A 17,890-nucleotide genomic window follows, 5' to 3' on the forward strand; every position below is an offset into this window, starting at 1 on the left:
GATAATGACCCAAAGCTCTGGTCGGTTTGCATTACCATTGGAGGTTTTCTAGTAGAAGACTATTATGAAATTAAATTTATGTTATCGACATTAAAACATCTAATAGGAATGAATGCCGATACTTGCGCTGTGACAGTCCAGCTGAATCTATTTTGTCGTCATTGTAATAACGTTTGCATAGTCAGTAATGACTGCTTGTGTTATTAGTGGTCCTAGTCAGTTTCACATGTCTCGCTTGAATGACGATCACTTCATTCAAGAAAGGATTGAATGAAGTCACATTCCATATGTTGAATGAATAATCTTTTGTTTCATTCTTACCAGTGATTTATTTATATTGCTACAAGCTGACCCGGCAAACGTCGTTTATTATTTATAGGAAATATTTTTAAGTTTATTAAAATAACTATTTACTGTAATAAAAATTAGGGGTTGATCGTGGAGGGGTGACAATTAAGGGTTATATATATATATTTTTTAAACTGTCTAAAAAAAATGCGGTGGACACCCATTATTACTTAGGGGTTTGAAATATTGATAATAGCCGATTCTCAGACTTACTATGCATAAAAAATTTCATAAGAATCGGTCAAGCCGTTTCAGAGGAGTATGGGAACGAACATTGTGACACTAGAATTTTATATATATAGAGATTACATTTTAGGTTTAAATAAATTTATCGTCATTAAAAACATACAAGACACTTATAACGTACCCTTTAACCTCTTTTTGATAGAACACGAAGCGAACGGACCGCCTCACCTGATGCTAAGGGATACTGCTGCCCATGGACACTCAATGCCAGGACCATCGCGAATGCGTTACCGGCCTTTTAAGAATTGGTACGCTTCTTTCTTGAACCTTAAGTTGAATTGGAAATACTTCATTTGGCATTTCTAAAGTGTTGGTAGTGCCTTAAAAAACGCTGAGTTGTGGAACTGCGGACCTCGAGGTGATACGAAACCACCTCTATTAACACAAGTCGCTTCCAGACTATAGTTTAGTAGTTCACATGTCTTTTGATACCACGGTTCTAGAAGAAAACTAGAGAGAAAAGGCTTTCCAATTAGTGAATTAAGTGCATTAGTTATGTCCCAAATAATAGTATGTGAATAAAATATAAGAACAATGTCTCCCCCTTAATACAGATACACTTAAGATTAATATTCTGATTTGTAAATTAGGCTGGAATTGACTACTGGCTAGACTAAGAGATCCAAGGTTGTCTCAGTCGAGAGTAAATTCATTTAAAAAACCCAAACAAAAATAAAAAGACGTACAAAGTCAAGGTTTTTGTGGTGTTTAATTATTTAAAGAAAATACATTGTAAGAAAAACGTATTCGGCCCTTCGTGGAATTTTAAACTTATATAACAAGTTGTAGCTAAAAACTGATATAATATAGACATAATTTAAAGCATAGACTAAATATTGTACAGTGTTTGTTGCTATGGTTACGATGTTTTGTAAAACAATGGTAACCTTAGCAACGAAAACGGTTGGGGGGAGCAGACTAAGTTGCGGAACGGGTCACCCATTTACATATTAGGGTCCTATATAACCTAGTCTATGTAGTTACAAATAACACCATGTAAAACTAAGATATATGTTTTCGTGAAAACACCTAATGAATTTACATAGGAATGTGGTCACATAATTTATTATATATTAGCGATACCTGTGGCTTTTTCTATATAACAAGAATTTTAATGTTATTTTTTATTAATCATCACCAGTTAGATTGTGATCATGGAAGCTTTTACGCTTTTAAGATAATAATAAAAGTGTACTATTAGAATGCAAGAGAATTCATTACAGATTTTTAGAAATTAACTAAATTATATCGGAGCTTTTGTCTCTGGTTTCATTTTGTTTTCTTGTTAGAGAAAGGTTTCAATTGTTTACTTTTCATCTTGATATAACAAGCACTAACTTTGGATAATTATATAGAGGGTAGCAACGGTGCGAAGCCATTCCTTCATTATCTGTACGCGATAATTTGTAAAGTAAAATTTGTATATTTATAAAGTAGGTTTTACTTTTCAAGTATTTTTAAAAATTTATGAAAATTTCTTGTAGTAGAGCTGAGAACTGAGACGAGTTGTATGCCAGATCTAGAATGCAATCTTTACTAAAATTATAAATATTAAACATTTTGTATGTATGTTTGTAATGTTTTCCCAAAAGCTACTCGACCGATTTCATCAAAATTATTTCACTATTAGAAAGCTGCATCTTCCCTGACTGATATAGGCATATATTACATATAAAAATAATGGGATCCCTTATAAAAATGTAATAATATAAGCCAAGGTGTCAAAATTATCTATAAGAAATCTGTCATCGCGTGCGCAGTGAAAACTAGTGATAGAACAAAGAAATGTGGTGTAGTATTATAGAACGTATCTAAATAAATTAATGTTTTACCCATGGTCCTATGCCTATGTTGGCCTATCTCAAGTCGGAAATCCAGAAATCCAAATTATTGTGCTGCCCCAGAGCAATTTAAAAATATACCTACTAGATATATATTCGTTGTAAAGTAAAATTTGTATATTGACTAGATTATAAATACAAGTGTGTATCTAATAATCTGAAAGGAAGTAAATTAAAACACTTATGTTAAACAAAAATATTTATAGTCCGTCTTAGTAGACTTTACACCACCACGAGATCGGTTTCTACGCCGATAAAAATAAACGACAAAGTCAGAAATTTGTAAGAAAAACATTTAAAAAAATCTTTTTTACATCTATGTACTTTTATCTGACTATAAAAGTATTTTCTTCTGTCATAGGCCCATTGTGTTATCAAAGTATACTAAAAAGTATTAAATAACTAAATTTTGTATTTGTATTGATATGGCCCGAATTTGGATGAAATTTAAATGTAAAATTGTTAATTAGTTTCTATAGTATGAAGTGTGGGCCTGAAGTCACCTTGTTACGAAAATAATTAAATAATTTGTACTGTTTTTTTAACTGATCCGGAGGAGTTTTACAATTTGATATAAGTCACCATGGATAGTCAGTTCTTACTGTAATTCATTCGATTTTTATTTATTTATTTTTTTACATTTGCAGTTTACGATATTTTAGCTTCAGATCAGAAGTCACACAAAAGTAAAGTATCAATAAAGAGCCGCCGCGATTGTTAGTTTACATAATTCTCTGAGAGCATACCAATCACATACTACACATGAAAGTCTCTGACCAAAGATGGGCGGAAAATGCAATTATTATACTCAATTTTCTCTTTATCTACTGACTGCGGTTTAAATGAGGATATATTTTATAAATAACTACAAACATGAAGGAATTTCGATAAATATAGTTTTAATTATGGCGGAGTAAAGTTTTGTAACATTTAATTAGCTAAGTACCTAAGCTAACTGTTAGTATTTTGTTATTCTGGAATTCCATTTGCCGATTACCATTCCAGTGTAACCAAGAACAGAACAAGACTCATTCAACATAACTTACGTTATTTATTTGTTTTAAGAAGTATACAGAAAGTACTAAAGACGCCATTTTGATGCACGCGAACTTAAATAATTATATTACGAGAGGAATATTATCAACAAGAACACATTGAAACTGCTCGTCTGTTAATCATTATGTGGTCGAGTTTCCTCTTATGTATTCTATATAAAAAAGATAGTATAATGATTTGATAAGAAATAAAAAATCGATATGATTGATAGACAAAAAAATACGCGGCGAATAGATAACAGACTTTTTTTCAAGACAGTAAAAAAACAATTTCTATATTAGCTTGAGGTTTTATTCTTTTTTAAACGATGATGTTCTTTAGATTATGTGTCCGCAAAATGTTATAAAAGTTACAAGGTTCATTTCGCAAAACATTTGAATAAATAAACGCTTAACAGCTTTCCGAACATCGGTTCAAGTGGCAAGGTTATTTATTTCACAATTTTTAGCTAAAAGATCAATGGTTACATCAATTGTTAACGAGATCTATGAAAGTCCTGTACATTTTTAATCCCCAACGCAGAGGGTCCGTCTGGCTCTCTATTAAATTGTATCGATTGGTATAAATTGTTAAAGAGTTGTTTGGTATTTTAAAATGTATTACCAGTATGCTGTAAAGATATTATGGTAACAAATTGAAAAGGATTATCCAATAAACAAATATGTATCATATTATACAAACAAATTTTTTTTGGTGCGGTTTTTACCTTTGTGCAACTTATCACAATAAGGAGAATAGATTTAAAGGCTTTATTTTTTGTATAAAAATCAAAATACGTGCAATTGCTTTTAAAGATTGAATTAATTCATCCTTTGATATCGCATAACGTATATTTATTGGCAGAACGCCGTCCCATTCATATCTTTGTTTTGTCAATTACAATAATCATCGCTTCTCTCTTTCACAGGTACTGCAGTGAGCGAGATGGCAGATCGTCGTCTAGTGGAAATGCAGAGTTCTCCTAGCCTCCGTCGCGTTAGCGCATTTTTGTCCTAAATTTCAATAAAAACAACCGTAAATAATTTAAAATAGGGAAATGATGTGATAGAAGCCGACCATAGTGTTATTTGTGAGTGAAAAATACGTGATTCCGTTCATAATATGCTCAAGTGTTTATTGCTCAAGACTGAAATAGTTCCTTGAAATGGCTAGTGATTATTTACGTCCAAAAAGTGAATTGAATAGTGATTTAGTGTCGTAAATATTTGTGTTAAAAATTGATTGATTCGTGTTATTGATATTAGCGCCATCTATTGCGGGATAGTGATGTTAAGTTGACAATGGAGGCCGGTTATATACCGGTGAGCGCTCCCGGCGCGGCACAAGTTCTACAGTCAGCCGTTATGGCGCCACCGGCGAATGTAGTTCGCGCGCCCGGTTTGAAACGCGGCAAAATGGAGGAGGCCATTTCTGATCGGGTGAGTAGATTTTTAATCGTACATTATTGAATTTTTGGTACAAGTGGAGATTACACGTACATTTGTTTATTATCTAGGCTTAATTGTGTAAGAATAATTATCACATGTAATTTTACATGGAATTAACATTAGTTTTGGTTTATTCTATCAATTATATATTTAATGCTGACATCTTATTTACAAAGTAGAAACTCTTTCACACAAATTTGTTAATTTTTACTACTACTATTATTCTTACATTCTTTTTATTTGTTGCGTCTGAGGCGCAAACTAACTGTTGTGGTTTCTGGTAGAATGACCAGCGCTGTGGAACACGTCTGCTCCTCAGCATAATGCTGAGCCAGGGCCAGTCACAACAACATTACCGTATTTTTTTCTTCTTTTCATATTTTTTTTGTTAATTTTATTTTCTGATTATTATTATTATTTTGTGTGTGTTTCGTCAGTTATAAATGTTATGTCTAAATGAATTAACCATGTATAAGGTTACATAATCGCATATACTGAGATATATCGCACAAATATTAATCGAGTTAAGGAAGTGGCATTGATAATGACTGTGATAATTTAATGATAGTGTACACACACGTGTTTGTATACAATCAAATATAATAAATGATATAAACAGATTTATTCAATTACTTTTTATAATTAAAGATACCAATACACTTGATACATAAAAACTATGCATTGTATATTGCGCCGTATATCATAAATAAAATATTATATTTTGACCGAAAACCGAAATGCATAATTCACAGATTAAATTAATATCATTAGTTGAAGTTGGAAATGGGAACACAGAAGTAGGCCGCTCAAGTATACTAGAGATGAGTATTGGAGGCTGTTTCAAGATTTTAAGGTTTATTTTAGTTACATATTTGAATATCATTGTATATGGAAGTATAATAAAGATATTATAAACATCTTAGCTATTAAAAAGCTAGCGATGCACTCGCGAGCTTTATGGCGTTGAGAGATCTATGGGTGGTATGAGGTAAGCCTCCTGCCTGTTTGCCGTGTTTCTTTAATATAACAATTGAGTTTAGAAGTATTTGTATAGGCATTACGAATAAGTCTCAATACAGCGGCCATTCTATATTTAAAAAAAAACTTTATTAATATTTAGTACTCGAAAACATAGAAAACTTTAGTAGTAGTGGCAATTTATTATTAGACAACAATAGGTTTGTAGGTTTTTTTAATAACATGGGACAAACGGGCTTGAGGTTCATCTGATGGTAAGTGATACCGCAGCCCAATGACAGTTGGCTGAAGGCTCTTAAGTGCTTTGCCGACATTTTAAGAATTTTTTAAGCTGTTTTTGACACAAACATGATTCGCAGTGCCACTAGATATTCGTTTTGTCACAGTTAACCGTGTATTGAAAATGCAGTTTGAACTTAATCTCATTATAACTGTCTTATCTACTCGTATTAAATGGTATATAATGTGTATATGATAAATTTATACTGACTGACGAGCTCTAAGAAGTTGGTGACGATTGGGAGAAACATGCTCGAGAGATTGGTTGGAGGAGAGAGACAGAGATCTCGAGAGATTCCAAAAGAAGAAATCTGTATAAAATTTTAAGTGTGTGTAACTTTTGTAAAGTTGAATGTGTCTAGGAATAAATGAGGCTTAATTATTATTATTATCATAACTCCATATTTATAAAAATCTAATCAGGCTAATTACGGCGTTACTACGTCTATGTCAGTCTCTTTCTATCAACTAGTTTATGGTGTGATTAAAAGAGATAGTATATGTTAATATATGTATAAGTTGGGTCTTTAGTATTTTTTAAATGTTTGAATACTGTTGTTTTTAATGTATATTTAACTGCGTAAAAGCTGGCACAATGGCTTTGTTTATCAAGAGCCCTTTAATTCTGGGCGTATTACGGTTTTTCTTAAGTACTGCCTACATAGTTTCAAGGCTCGAACTATAAATATATCTGTTATTTTCCTGTGTAACGATTTCTATGTCGAAGGGTAAATGGCTTAGGTTATCAAGAATAAAATGACAGCCCTGTTATTAACATAGTGCTTATATACTCTTTAGTCATTAGTATAGAAATTACACCATTAATCTTGGTTTGTGACTTATAAAGGCCAAAAATAATGCAACAACCCTGACCTCAACAAGTAAATGCTTCCCGCGCAAAGCAAATGTATGCTCAGCTGTGTTAATTTGACGTGTGATGTCATAATCAGTGCCACTTACTTGACATAATGAACAATTATTGCAGGCTGTCAGCAGATCTGTAAACTCTTATTACACAAGTTACTTAGAATTTATGTTTCAGTAAATGTAATTTTTTGAATATAGAACAGGGAGTATACGGGCAAAAGGCTCTCCTGATGTTAAGTGATACCACCGCCCGTGGACACTCAACGCCGGAGGGCTCGCGACTGCGTTGCCGGCCTTTTAAACCTTGAAGGACCCCACGGCGATTTCCATAAAAAATCTTCGAATAAGGTTCAACCTTCACTTTGTTTGTTAAAGTAATTTTGCTATGTTATGTTAACAAAGAGTAATTCATAAAACTATTTGACACAATAATTTCGTAAAGTGTGACAATTAAAAAAGCATTTACGTAAAGTTTATGATTAAACAAGCAAACAATATTATTTAACTATCATAATGCCATTTAACTGTCAGCGTAAGTTTATCAAATGCAAAATATATTTCTAACATTAATAATATCCGAATTAGAATAAGGTAGAAAATGTAAAATTATGGTACAATATTTGACTACTTTTAACACTAGACAGAGACTAGAAGCAAAAAGAAGTGCATGAGAAATAGACCGAGCAAGGTATTACACAAAGATGACCTCGTGAATAAGTATTGTAAATGTTTATGTATGTTGTCTATTGGACAAGTAACAGCAAATGTGAATGTCTCAGAAGGAGATTTGAGGAAATGCCCAGAGAACGCGTAATGAATGATTAAATTACACCGGAGTCGCTAATATTTTAAACAGAAACTATACATCCAAAACGACAGCCTGTCGGTAATGCTATGAAAACCACATAATTGTTTCGAAGTAGAATTGAAATCGTAGGTTGTCGGAGTAAAAGCATAGTGTTAAACTGATGGAAGCCTCGCAGTGAATAAAGCAAAACCCAAATTGATGATGTGGTGGAAGAGCTCCAGAATTTCACTTGCAATAGTTCTGGCATCAACATCGTTGCACGTTGTGTTACATATTTGGTATCTCAAATTTCCAAATATCAAATCAGGCATAAGATAAATCATGCTAATCAGATCACATTCAGAGATGTGCGGGACACAGATAATCAACTCCAGATGCTACGTTCCTGACCAGGACGCTTGGAAGCTACCGACCTTAAAGAGATTTTGTTTTAATAATAAATTAAAAAAATGCTACAGATACGCATATACATATATAAAATTGTAACTATAAAAACACAGATATACAACACAGTATAACATATACTTTAGTCTTTTAAACTCAAGATTTCTCATAATACCACGGAAACATCAAATTGTGATTTTAATGATTAAGTTGAAAATACTGCTTCTATATTGTTATAAATCTACATGATAAAAAGATTATATTCATAACTTAAAAACCGGATTGCAGCTGCAAAAAAGTAATGAATGTAATAATTATACAATTTGACGAGCAACCTGCAATACAATTTGAACCCACGACGTTTAGCCTCCCACCAGCACATTCTAAACAGTGTCAATTCACGCGCCGCGCGCGCTAGACAAGCGTGCAGTCACAGATAATAGAATTTAAAAAATTGCTCTGCATAAGAGTAGTTTTGTTAAAATTGTGGTAGTGGCCAGTTTTTGTGTTAAGAAGGTTTAATAGTGTTTATGGTATGGTGTTAAATGAAAATTTGAAATTTTAGAATTTTTTTATCGCTTTCCGTACGTTCATATGATTTGCGTGGAAGAATTCGTTTCGCTAATCGTGACCTGTGATTTTAAATAGGTTTATTAAATATATGTGTTGTATATACAGCGTTTGATTAATGAATAAGATTTTAGGTTGCATATTATTAGGTCAGAGGGGTTAATTTTTTATTTAAGTAATGTTTTTATATATAAATAGTGAATAATAAACAAAGTTGTTCTAATTAAATTTATATTAATGACACAAGTAATAAAATGATTCTATACGGCAAATGTATGTCGTTGTTTTTACGGTTTAGGTTATGATAACCACTTTAACTATTACAACCATAAACATGCGTTCTGAGAAAATCTGTGTTTAAAAGGGAATTAGGATGTTGAAAGGAGGTTAATAATAATTGAGGATGTGCTTTGCTACCACAAAGTAGCGTAATTTTTAACGTTGTTAGAACGTTTTACGGGTATTATTTTCACCGTGAAATACTTAATTCGAATTCATCTAGTACAGTGATTCCGAATATTTTATGTGCTATGTCCCACTTTAGCCTTTCTAAAATTCTTAAGCTCTTCGAATCTAACATAATTTTTAATATCAAAAAATTTACTTCACTTAAGAAACTCAAATGATAGGTTTTAAGAAGAAATTACCACGGAATTGTTAACGAAACACAGTAAGTCAATTGAAATGACAAAACTGCATTTCAAATTCCGAACAATTTTTATAAATTTTCTTAGAGCCCCTTAAGAATCAAAGGGGCGTGGGTCGCAATTGGGAAAGACCGGTGTAGTACCTACTATTTAATTTCAATGCTTAGGACATATTAAACTGATTCACTTGAGAGAACACTAGAAGGATAATTATTTATATTATTTATAAAAGCGGCTGCTAAAAAAAAGTTCGAAGTTACAAGTTGCCAACTAACCCAAAAATAGTTCACCTGCTTAACTCAAATTAACCGTATTTGCATATTTGTTATCTTAGAACTATTTGTAATATTTGTCGCAAATGTTATGTCTTCAATGTAAACCTTATGCTGTTAGTATTAAGTTGAAATTCCCGTAATTCTGAATCTTAAGTAGATAAGCTGAAGCGAAAACAAGTCGGTAAAGTTAATATCGATAAGGTCTTGTTTTTACTGTCTAAGCAAAGATTGTCTTAACGGTTGCGAGTAAGTCATAGATCATGGTCCAATCGCGATTAGGGCGAAACTATATCACTTTAGACGCAAAGTCGTCATCTGGGCTAGAAAAAATACTCGTGGTACTAATGCCACATTTAAAGTTTTTACATACTGTGGTATTTATAAAGGAAATCCTTATATAGTCAAAGTCAAAATCATTTACTCATATCCAGTATTGCCAGTTCTCAAATCAAGGGCTTAGAACGGACGAGAAGAACTGACAATAAACTCTCCGCCACTTTTTTTGTTTTACACAATGTTGTAAGGTGCTGCAATCATTACACCATTTTCCACATGACTTCTTAAGTAATTAATAATTAAGAAAATAAAAAGCAATTGTCGGTATTTATAGAAGAAAACATTATTTTAGAAGTGAAGGTTTTAAATTACGATCAAAAATGAGGGTTCATTTCAAATCGATACCGGTACAGGTGAATTGTCGTCTTCTATTCGTTTGTTTAATAATATTAAAAAAAAACAATGCGATAATGTAATTTTCAATAGAAACAAACTTTTTGATTGCTAATTAATATAAATATTGGACCTAGTAAACTATTGTCGAAGGCAGAAAGAAGGAATAATTGATATAGTAAATGTGTATGTGTTGGATTTAATTGTCGTCTGTGGGTTTGTAATGTAAGTAGGCTGTATTTTTGGCGGTAAGGTCGTATTTCTGTGTCAATGTTTGAATATGATTCAAATCGGCCAGTGTCCTTGGTATTATAATTTACCAAAACATATACATACGTTTCAGATAGTAAATATAATCTATATTTGTTCTTTTTGTCTTTAAATACTAGCTTAACCTGTTTCGAGTACTTAAGAAGATCGGACTACCAAATGATTGCCTACTGCTTTGTCTTACCTGGGATATACCTTCAATTGTTTAAAAAAAAGCATACGCCTCCTTCAAAGGTCGGTAATGTCCCCACTATGAGTGTGCATGGGCTGTGACGACTACCCGTTTGGGGCGACCCTTAGGCTCGTTTGCCCCCTCTATCCTATAAAAAAAAAACCACTAACGGTATTAATATATTTTTCATAGTCTTTTGTCAATGGAGAATCGTATTTCTTAACTTATATGGGACTTAAGTGCCGCCTAAGACTTCCGATTGATAAATATACATTAGGCCTCAAATGGAGTAAGCCTTCTATAGACTTGTTTACATAAATGCGGAAAGAATATTATTTACTTGGATTTATTTTATTGAAGGTCGAATAGATTAGTTTTATTTGCTCCTATGCGCACCACCACTATAAGGAACCAGCTGCCCACCGAAGTATTTCAGAAATGTATGGTCTTTCAGAAAAAGAGCGTATCTAATAAAAGGCCGGCAACGCACTCGCGAGCCCTCTGTCATGGTGAGCGTCCATGGACGGTTTGATCCTTCCGGAAAAATTGTGTATAATAATTCAGTTAGCTGCCTTTATAACCCAGATACCTACACCCTTTATAGAATGATTTCTGCATATATATATAACATAAAACATTTACAACAACAAATGTTATTGTCTTATTTATTGTTGTAAATGTTATATATTATATATCACTGATATTTTTTCTTCAGTGATACACGCCGCCGAATAAAGGTGTAAGAATGTTGGTTTCCGCACTATATCTCCTTTTATCGCACCAAAATGGTATAGAGAAAGGCTGAATTCAAAAGTATGTATTTAGTGGTTTTCTGCTTATACAAACTTTCGCGATTACATGAATGCACGAGTTAGGTTTGTTCGAAAACCATACAGAATCAGGTTTAAATATATTTATATAATGCAATCTAACACTTAACATGCAACGATTATTTCATGGTCCACTGAGTGAAAAATGCGTTTTTACGGTATTTGTATGATTTGTTGAAAACTCTCTCATTTATAAACTTTTAAGTATTTTGTCCTTGTCACTCTCGTGGCTCTCAATAATTTAAAGATACTTGTAGTAATATTAAAAGTAAGGCGGTTTCCCAAGAGGTATCTGTAAACAATGAATTGTATGTAATATCTTTTGTAATCAGCAGTCATAAGTATGCATAATCAATAATTGCTGATTGAATATTTATTACCTTTTTATATGAAATTCGATGTGCGATGCTTCAATGAGTACTTTTTCGATTTCACTTTGTACTAATCAAGTAAAAATGGACATAGTGGGCGTTCTTAGACTTTGTCGAAAGAACTTAATAACAGTACCTGGAACATCATGCTATGCTACCCGTATATAGACACTTCGATTTTCTCGAATAAATTTTGCCGTCCATAACAATCTTCCTCAAATTTCAAGAAATAAATAAAAATCTACTCGAATTGGTTCAGAAATCTTCGAGTATTGAGCTTAGCATATTTTGCGATTTCTTTATACGGATTTAGAGTATTACAAATTTTGGTAAATACTTGGTATGTTTCTAGTCCATCGTTATAAATAAAAGAAAATATCGAGTATTGTCGAAGCTTAAGCCACAGTTTAAAATTCAATAATTATCGGATTCCTTATTGGAACTGCATAATGTGTGACATCATGGATTATCTACGCAGTTTGTATCAGGTACGATCAATCCTTACGATGGCTATAAATATGATGAGAAATCTATATAAATAACAGGCTGAAGACATTAAATTACTTGTCAAATAATTTCTGACATTTAACAAAACAAACTGAAATTATACGTGGTGCCACAGATGTCGTAAATTTGCGTCTTATTGAATTCAATTTTATTATGTGTGAAACTTTGTGAATAAATGTGTAAACTCCAGAATATCTAGACTTAATTGAAAATGGTTCTTAAGCTAGTGGCTTAAGTAATAATTGACCTGAACAAAGCTTTTGTAAGGTATCTAAATATAAAGTACGTAATGTTTGTGTATAAAATAAGCTTACGTATGGAAATAAAAGGACGGAATGCTGTAGTCTTATCAAACAACAAATTTATCACGTAATAAGCTGTTTTGGTAAATTTTCACATTACAAATAAGTGCTACGTAAATACTTAAACGTTACGTAATACAAAGCAATATCGAAGGTCGTTTGGGGTGACATAAGAACGATACACACTGTTACAACATTAGGACTATAGCAAATTAGAATAACTAGTTTTTTCGACTTGTACGGTCCTTCTTTCGCTTAGAACTTTTTAAGCCTAATACAGGTCTATAAAAGTTTTATTTATTAGTCTAGTAAGTATTGAAATGAGTTATTTATATTCATAAGAATATTTTATATCAGCTCGATACAGTAAGGCTTGCGTGTTTCATTTCAATCTATAATCTAGATATCGTGTCAAAATGTGATTTCGGAAGATGCCCGCATTGCCGAATGTAGCGTTACGGTCTGGTAACCCACTGCCATTCCGTTCCGCGACAACGCCAGACGGAATCTGTGGCACCACAGATAATTGGCTAAAAGATTGTCTATATTTACCAAGGTATTATTGGAAGAAGAACTGTTATGATTGTAGTAGTTTTGTATTTTTTTGCTGACTGCATTAATTTGTATTTATAAGAGAAATGATTGGTGCATAGCTCTGCATATGTATCTCAGGGTTGAGAATAGCACGTTTTAGCGAGGCTAACGTTGCTACGAATCAATAAGTTAAATTATTCAGTTCGTTCTTACTTGATAGATTAATTGATAACGTAAAGTTGCATAAGCAGTTGTTTAAATATAATCCAATCGCTACCGTGGCAATTATTTTCTTATTTAAAATAAATTCTTTTCTGTCTTCTGCGCTACAATTGTAAATGGGTGTGGCCTCAGATTTTATCCGTTTATTTGATAATTTTTATACAAGCCTTCAGGTGATCAGCCTTATGTCCGTCACGTTGCGGATATTTGTGATTTGTTGGTTTCCACACGATGTTTTCTGATGCCGTTAGGCCAACACTGCTTCAAAACTTTTATTTGTAACTTTGAATATATGTAAGTATTGTATGCTGTTCAACAAAACATATGATGTCAATGAAGAAGCGTACATAAAGACAATAATAGTGTTATATAATATTTTACGCTTTATAACACAAGCGGGCCAAGGATATTAAATTATAATATTTCATAAAGTCTTAAAAGTAGCGGAAGAAATAACATTTATTTCTTTTGTAATAATTTAAAAAGTAAGTGTAATGGTTAAGGATCGATAAATTAAATAATTTAAATAAAATATAGAAGTATTTCATAAAATTCTTACGAGTTTAGGAGGCTGATTACCTATTTGATTTTTAAATTAACAAAAGATCATGAAACAGATATAGAAATCTGAATCTTAAAAAGGTTGTAGAGACACGGGAAATATTATGGTTCTGATTTATATTCATATACAAATTACAGTAATTTACTTAACTATAACTTACTTTCAGTAAACAATTTGCAAGACTGTGCATATAATTAAATATGTATTAGGATTTAAATTATAACGAATACATCTTGGAAACGAGATAGCTTTCATATTGCCACGAAATTGCCTTATACGAATCACTGAGTTCGGAAATTGTTAGGTTATACCAGGTTTTAAAATGACAGATACTGTAACCTTAAATATCTATTTTTACATATATGTTTTTTTTATAGGACAGTGGGATAACGGGCAAAATACCGAGTGATATCCTCTCCCATGTATAGACACTCAAACTTCCAGAAGGCTCGCAAATGCGTTGCCGGCCTTATACAATTGGTACGATCTTATATTAAAGGACCTAGGGTCCTTTTATTAGCCGAATTAGTTCGGCGATACTTCAGTGGGCAGCTGGTTTCACAAACATTATCTATAAAATAATAAATAATACTACGCAATATAATCTTGTTTTGAAATAGTTTATTACCATTAAACATTAATTCATTGCTTGCAGTAACAATCATAAATCGTAATATTTAGAGAATTGACTGCCATCTGCTTGACTGACATCTTCATTTGACATTTGACAAATAAATCGATATTGCACCTCGGGTTGGTCCATGAATCCATCATTAATGCTTTGTTCATCGTAAACGGTATTAAATTTATTTAGTTCTATATTAGGTACTGTAGGAATATTCAAGCATTCATTTCGATTCCATCAATGCGTATGGCGGTAACCATAAATGATAGAACTTAAGGCGTCACCTCGAAACAAATATGGCGGCAATTTCCCGCGCCCGATGTTCCGGATAAGATGGCGACGTTTCCGTAAATCGAGTGTCGCTAGAAATGGAAAGTTACCGGTTTTTTATTGCATATGTCCGCATATGGAATCGTAATTATGTTTAAGGCTGTATTAAGCTTTACCGTTAACTATTGTTGGAATTTTATGAATGTTTTAATAAATTCAAATACACCACTTTGACCCATCTTCATATCAGCGATTGTATACTTAATTTTTGGCACTCGATTAGGTATAAGACTATTGGACTCGCACTAGCCCTTTAAACAGGTTTTTGCGACTTAAAGACAAAAATATAACGAAATTATAATTTTATCGAAAACATATTTTTATTTTTATTTGCATTGGCATTGGCATTTGTTTGATAGTTTTTTTATAAATCGTTGAAAAAAATGTATAATTAAAATGTTAAGAAACCATTATACTAAATCGGTAAAGCCATCCGGTGATAGTAAAAGTTATCGTAATAGTGAATCGATTAATCGACTTTCTCTAGAATAATCGATATTTGCACGAATTGATGCATGTTGTACATCACGATTGTTATAGTTATTATACTGCTATCTCTCTAAATGATAAAAAAAACTTATAGGAATAGTTCATAGTTCATATACAGTGTCTAGTATAGCTTTACTTTAAATAAAAGAAAAATTGGTTAAGTTTTTACATGTGGTAAGTAAATGTACCTTGATTCCACAACGGCTCGTTGGAGTATTGACAGTCACAGTATGTAATGTAAGGGGATTTAAAATTGGCATTTGAATCTATGTGGTCATATATGACGAAGTATACTATACGGTATGTTATATTGTACTCACAGTCCATTAGGTGTTAGGGATTCAGAAATGACAGCTGAAATATGTTTCCAGGATTATAAGACAGAAGATTTGTTAGTCAATGTATGATACGATATTATCATGACAAAAAGTTATTATGACTTGACTTGCGTAGCAAGATCTATCACATCTCATACAAGACAATACAGGTATAAGTTATATAAATGAAAGTTGAAAGTGAGAGTTCTATTACAACTTACAAGTAAGGGCTTACAGTCGACGCCGCGAGCGTTGCCTAAAAAATCCAGATATTTTCTTTTATAAATTATATATACTTTAATATTTTTTTCTTAATATAAATATTCAAAAGAAAATTGGCGATAATTGTCGTCAACATAACCGATAATTTTTTTATCAAAACCTGGTTTGTTTTGAGTAAAAAAAATATATTAATTTACATTTATTTATTATTATAAAACATAGTTTATCAAAGTTTATATTACTGTGGTGGAAACATAAATTATACATAACTTTGTGGCCACGAGGATTTCGAACAAATTTATCTAAGATTTAAAATCGTGGGCACTGTGGCTACACTCAAACCAAGCCATTGCAAAACATTTCGTCCTACCCACAGCAACAAAAATATTTCACAAAGCATATACATAATGTATATTTAAAATTATTATGATATAATTAAATTAAAACTGAAATAGTAATCCAACAGACGGGATAACCTCACAAGGTCAGTCCGCACGTTTGAGGTCACCCACACACCATTTACCAGTTCCTATATCTAGTGTAGTGAAGGGTTCATCGTATTTATGTTTGAATTAGAATTAATATGTCTTTTAGTACGGGAATTTAACTAAGTGATCAAGTGTCTAAGGACCGAAACTCCTATTTTCATGTCTTGTAACCGTGAATACTGAATCCATTTTAGAGACATTTTTATTTCCGCTAACGTAAAATCGCAAAATTCGACGTATTTTAAATTGAGTCGAATGCAACTTTGTTGCCAGTTCTTCTCTTCCGTTCTACGCCCTTGATTTGAGAACTGGCAGTAAATGTAAAATTAGAAGCATTTAATGTATACTTCATTTTTATTGACGTTCATAAGTTTACATTGTTTTACCTATATGAATAAATGATTTTTGACTTTGACTTTAACTCGTTACTATGTAGCTTCGCGCACGTACTATAAAACATACCACTGATTCATTTTAGAACAACGAGGAATATCCATCAGTGGCTAGAATTCTAGAAAATTCTTCAATAAGGAAAATTTTGACTAAGGTCGGCTACAAGTTTAAAAAAATCCCGATGGATGAAAGTATTTAATAGAAATAACGGATATAGTCTAATAATACATAACATAATTTCGCATATCAATCGTACTTTTCCCGTTCGATATGCACCTCTACAATTCTTACGCACATCACTACACCTCTCCTGTAAGTGTGAGCGAGACAGACAGATAAATATGATTTATGACCCGAAGACTTCGTTGATAATGCGACTATAGGTGATCCAGAAATAAATTTGCTTTTAGGCTCGCTAAATGTAGTGATTGTCACAAAAGTTGTATGTGTCCATATTATTAATTTCCCTATGTAACTATAACGAAATTCATCGCAGTAATTGCGGTGAAGGGTCTAAAGAACTCAATGTTGCCACCCTACAATTGATATGACTTTCTCTTGAAATATTTCCTTTTAATTGGCAATGCTTCAACTTTCTACTGACTTTATGCATGATTAATGATAACTGATGATTGTGGAGTAGTGCCCCGTCCCGGCTTCGTACGGCTGCATATTCATTTATAATACTTTGATATCATATTTATGTTCTATGTTGTCTTCGTTACAATCATACATGAAGTCATACATTTAAATGATCTGATTAATAGTATGTTTCGTTTTATAATATAAGTATAGATATGTGTATCATACGTGTATACATATAGGCATTGCGAGTGCTTTTCTTAAGGGATTTAAGTCGAC

General features: G+C 32.3%; 1 protein-coding gene across 5 annotated transcripts in view; it reads left to right on the forward strand.

Annotated features, from left to right (window-relative positions):
* Positions 1-17,890, forward strand: part of LOC123717551 (mitogen-activated protein kinase-binding protein 1) — a 69,145-nt gene that overhangs the window by 6,586 nt on the left and 44,669 nt on the right. For 4 of the 5 annotated variants that reach the window (XM_045673603.1, XM_045673605.1, XM_045673606.1 and 1 more), the window contains exon 2: positions 4,399-4,909. In XM_045673603.1, coding sequence (XP_045529559.1) covers positions 4,772-4,909 — 138 coding nt within the window. In that variant the 5' untranslated portion in view covers positions 4,399-4,771. Of the gene's footprint in view, positions 1-4,398; positions 4,910-8,631; positions 8,768-17,890 lie in introns of those variants that run through there. The other variant, XM_045673604.1, reaches the window with a different exon arrangement.

Source organism: Pieris brassicae, chromosome 12 (genome assembly GCF_905147105.1).
Source record: "Pieris brassicae chromosome 12, ilPieBrab1.1, whole genome shotgun sequence".
Taxonomy (NCBI): domain Eukaryota; kingdom Metazoa; phylum Arthropoda; class Insecta; order Lepidoptera; family Pieridae; genus Pieris; species Pieris brassicae.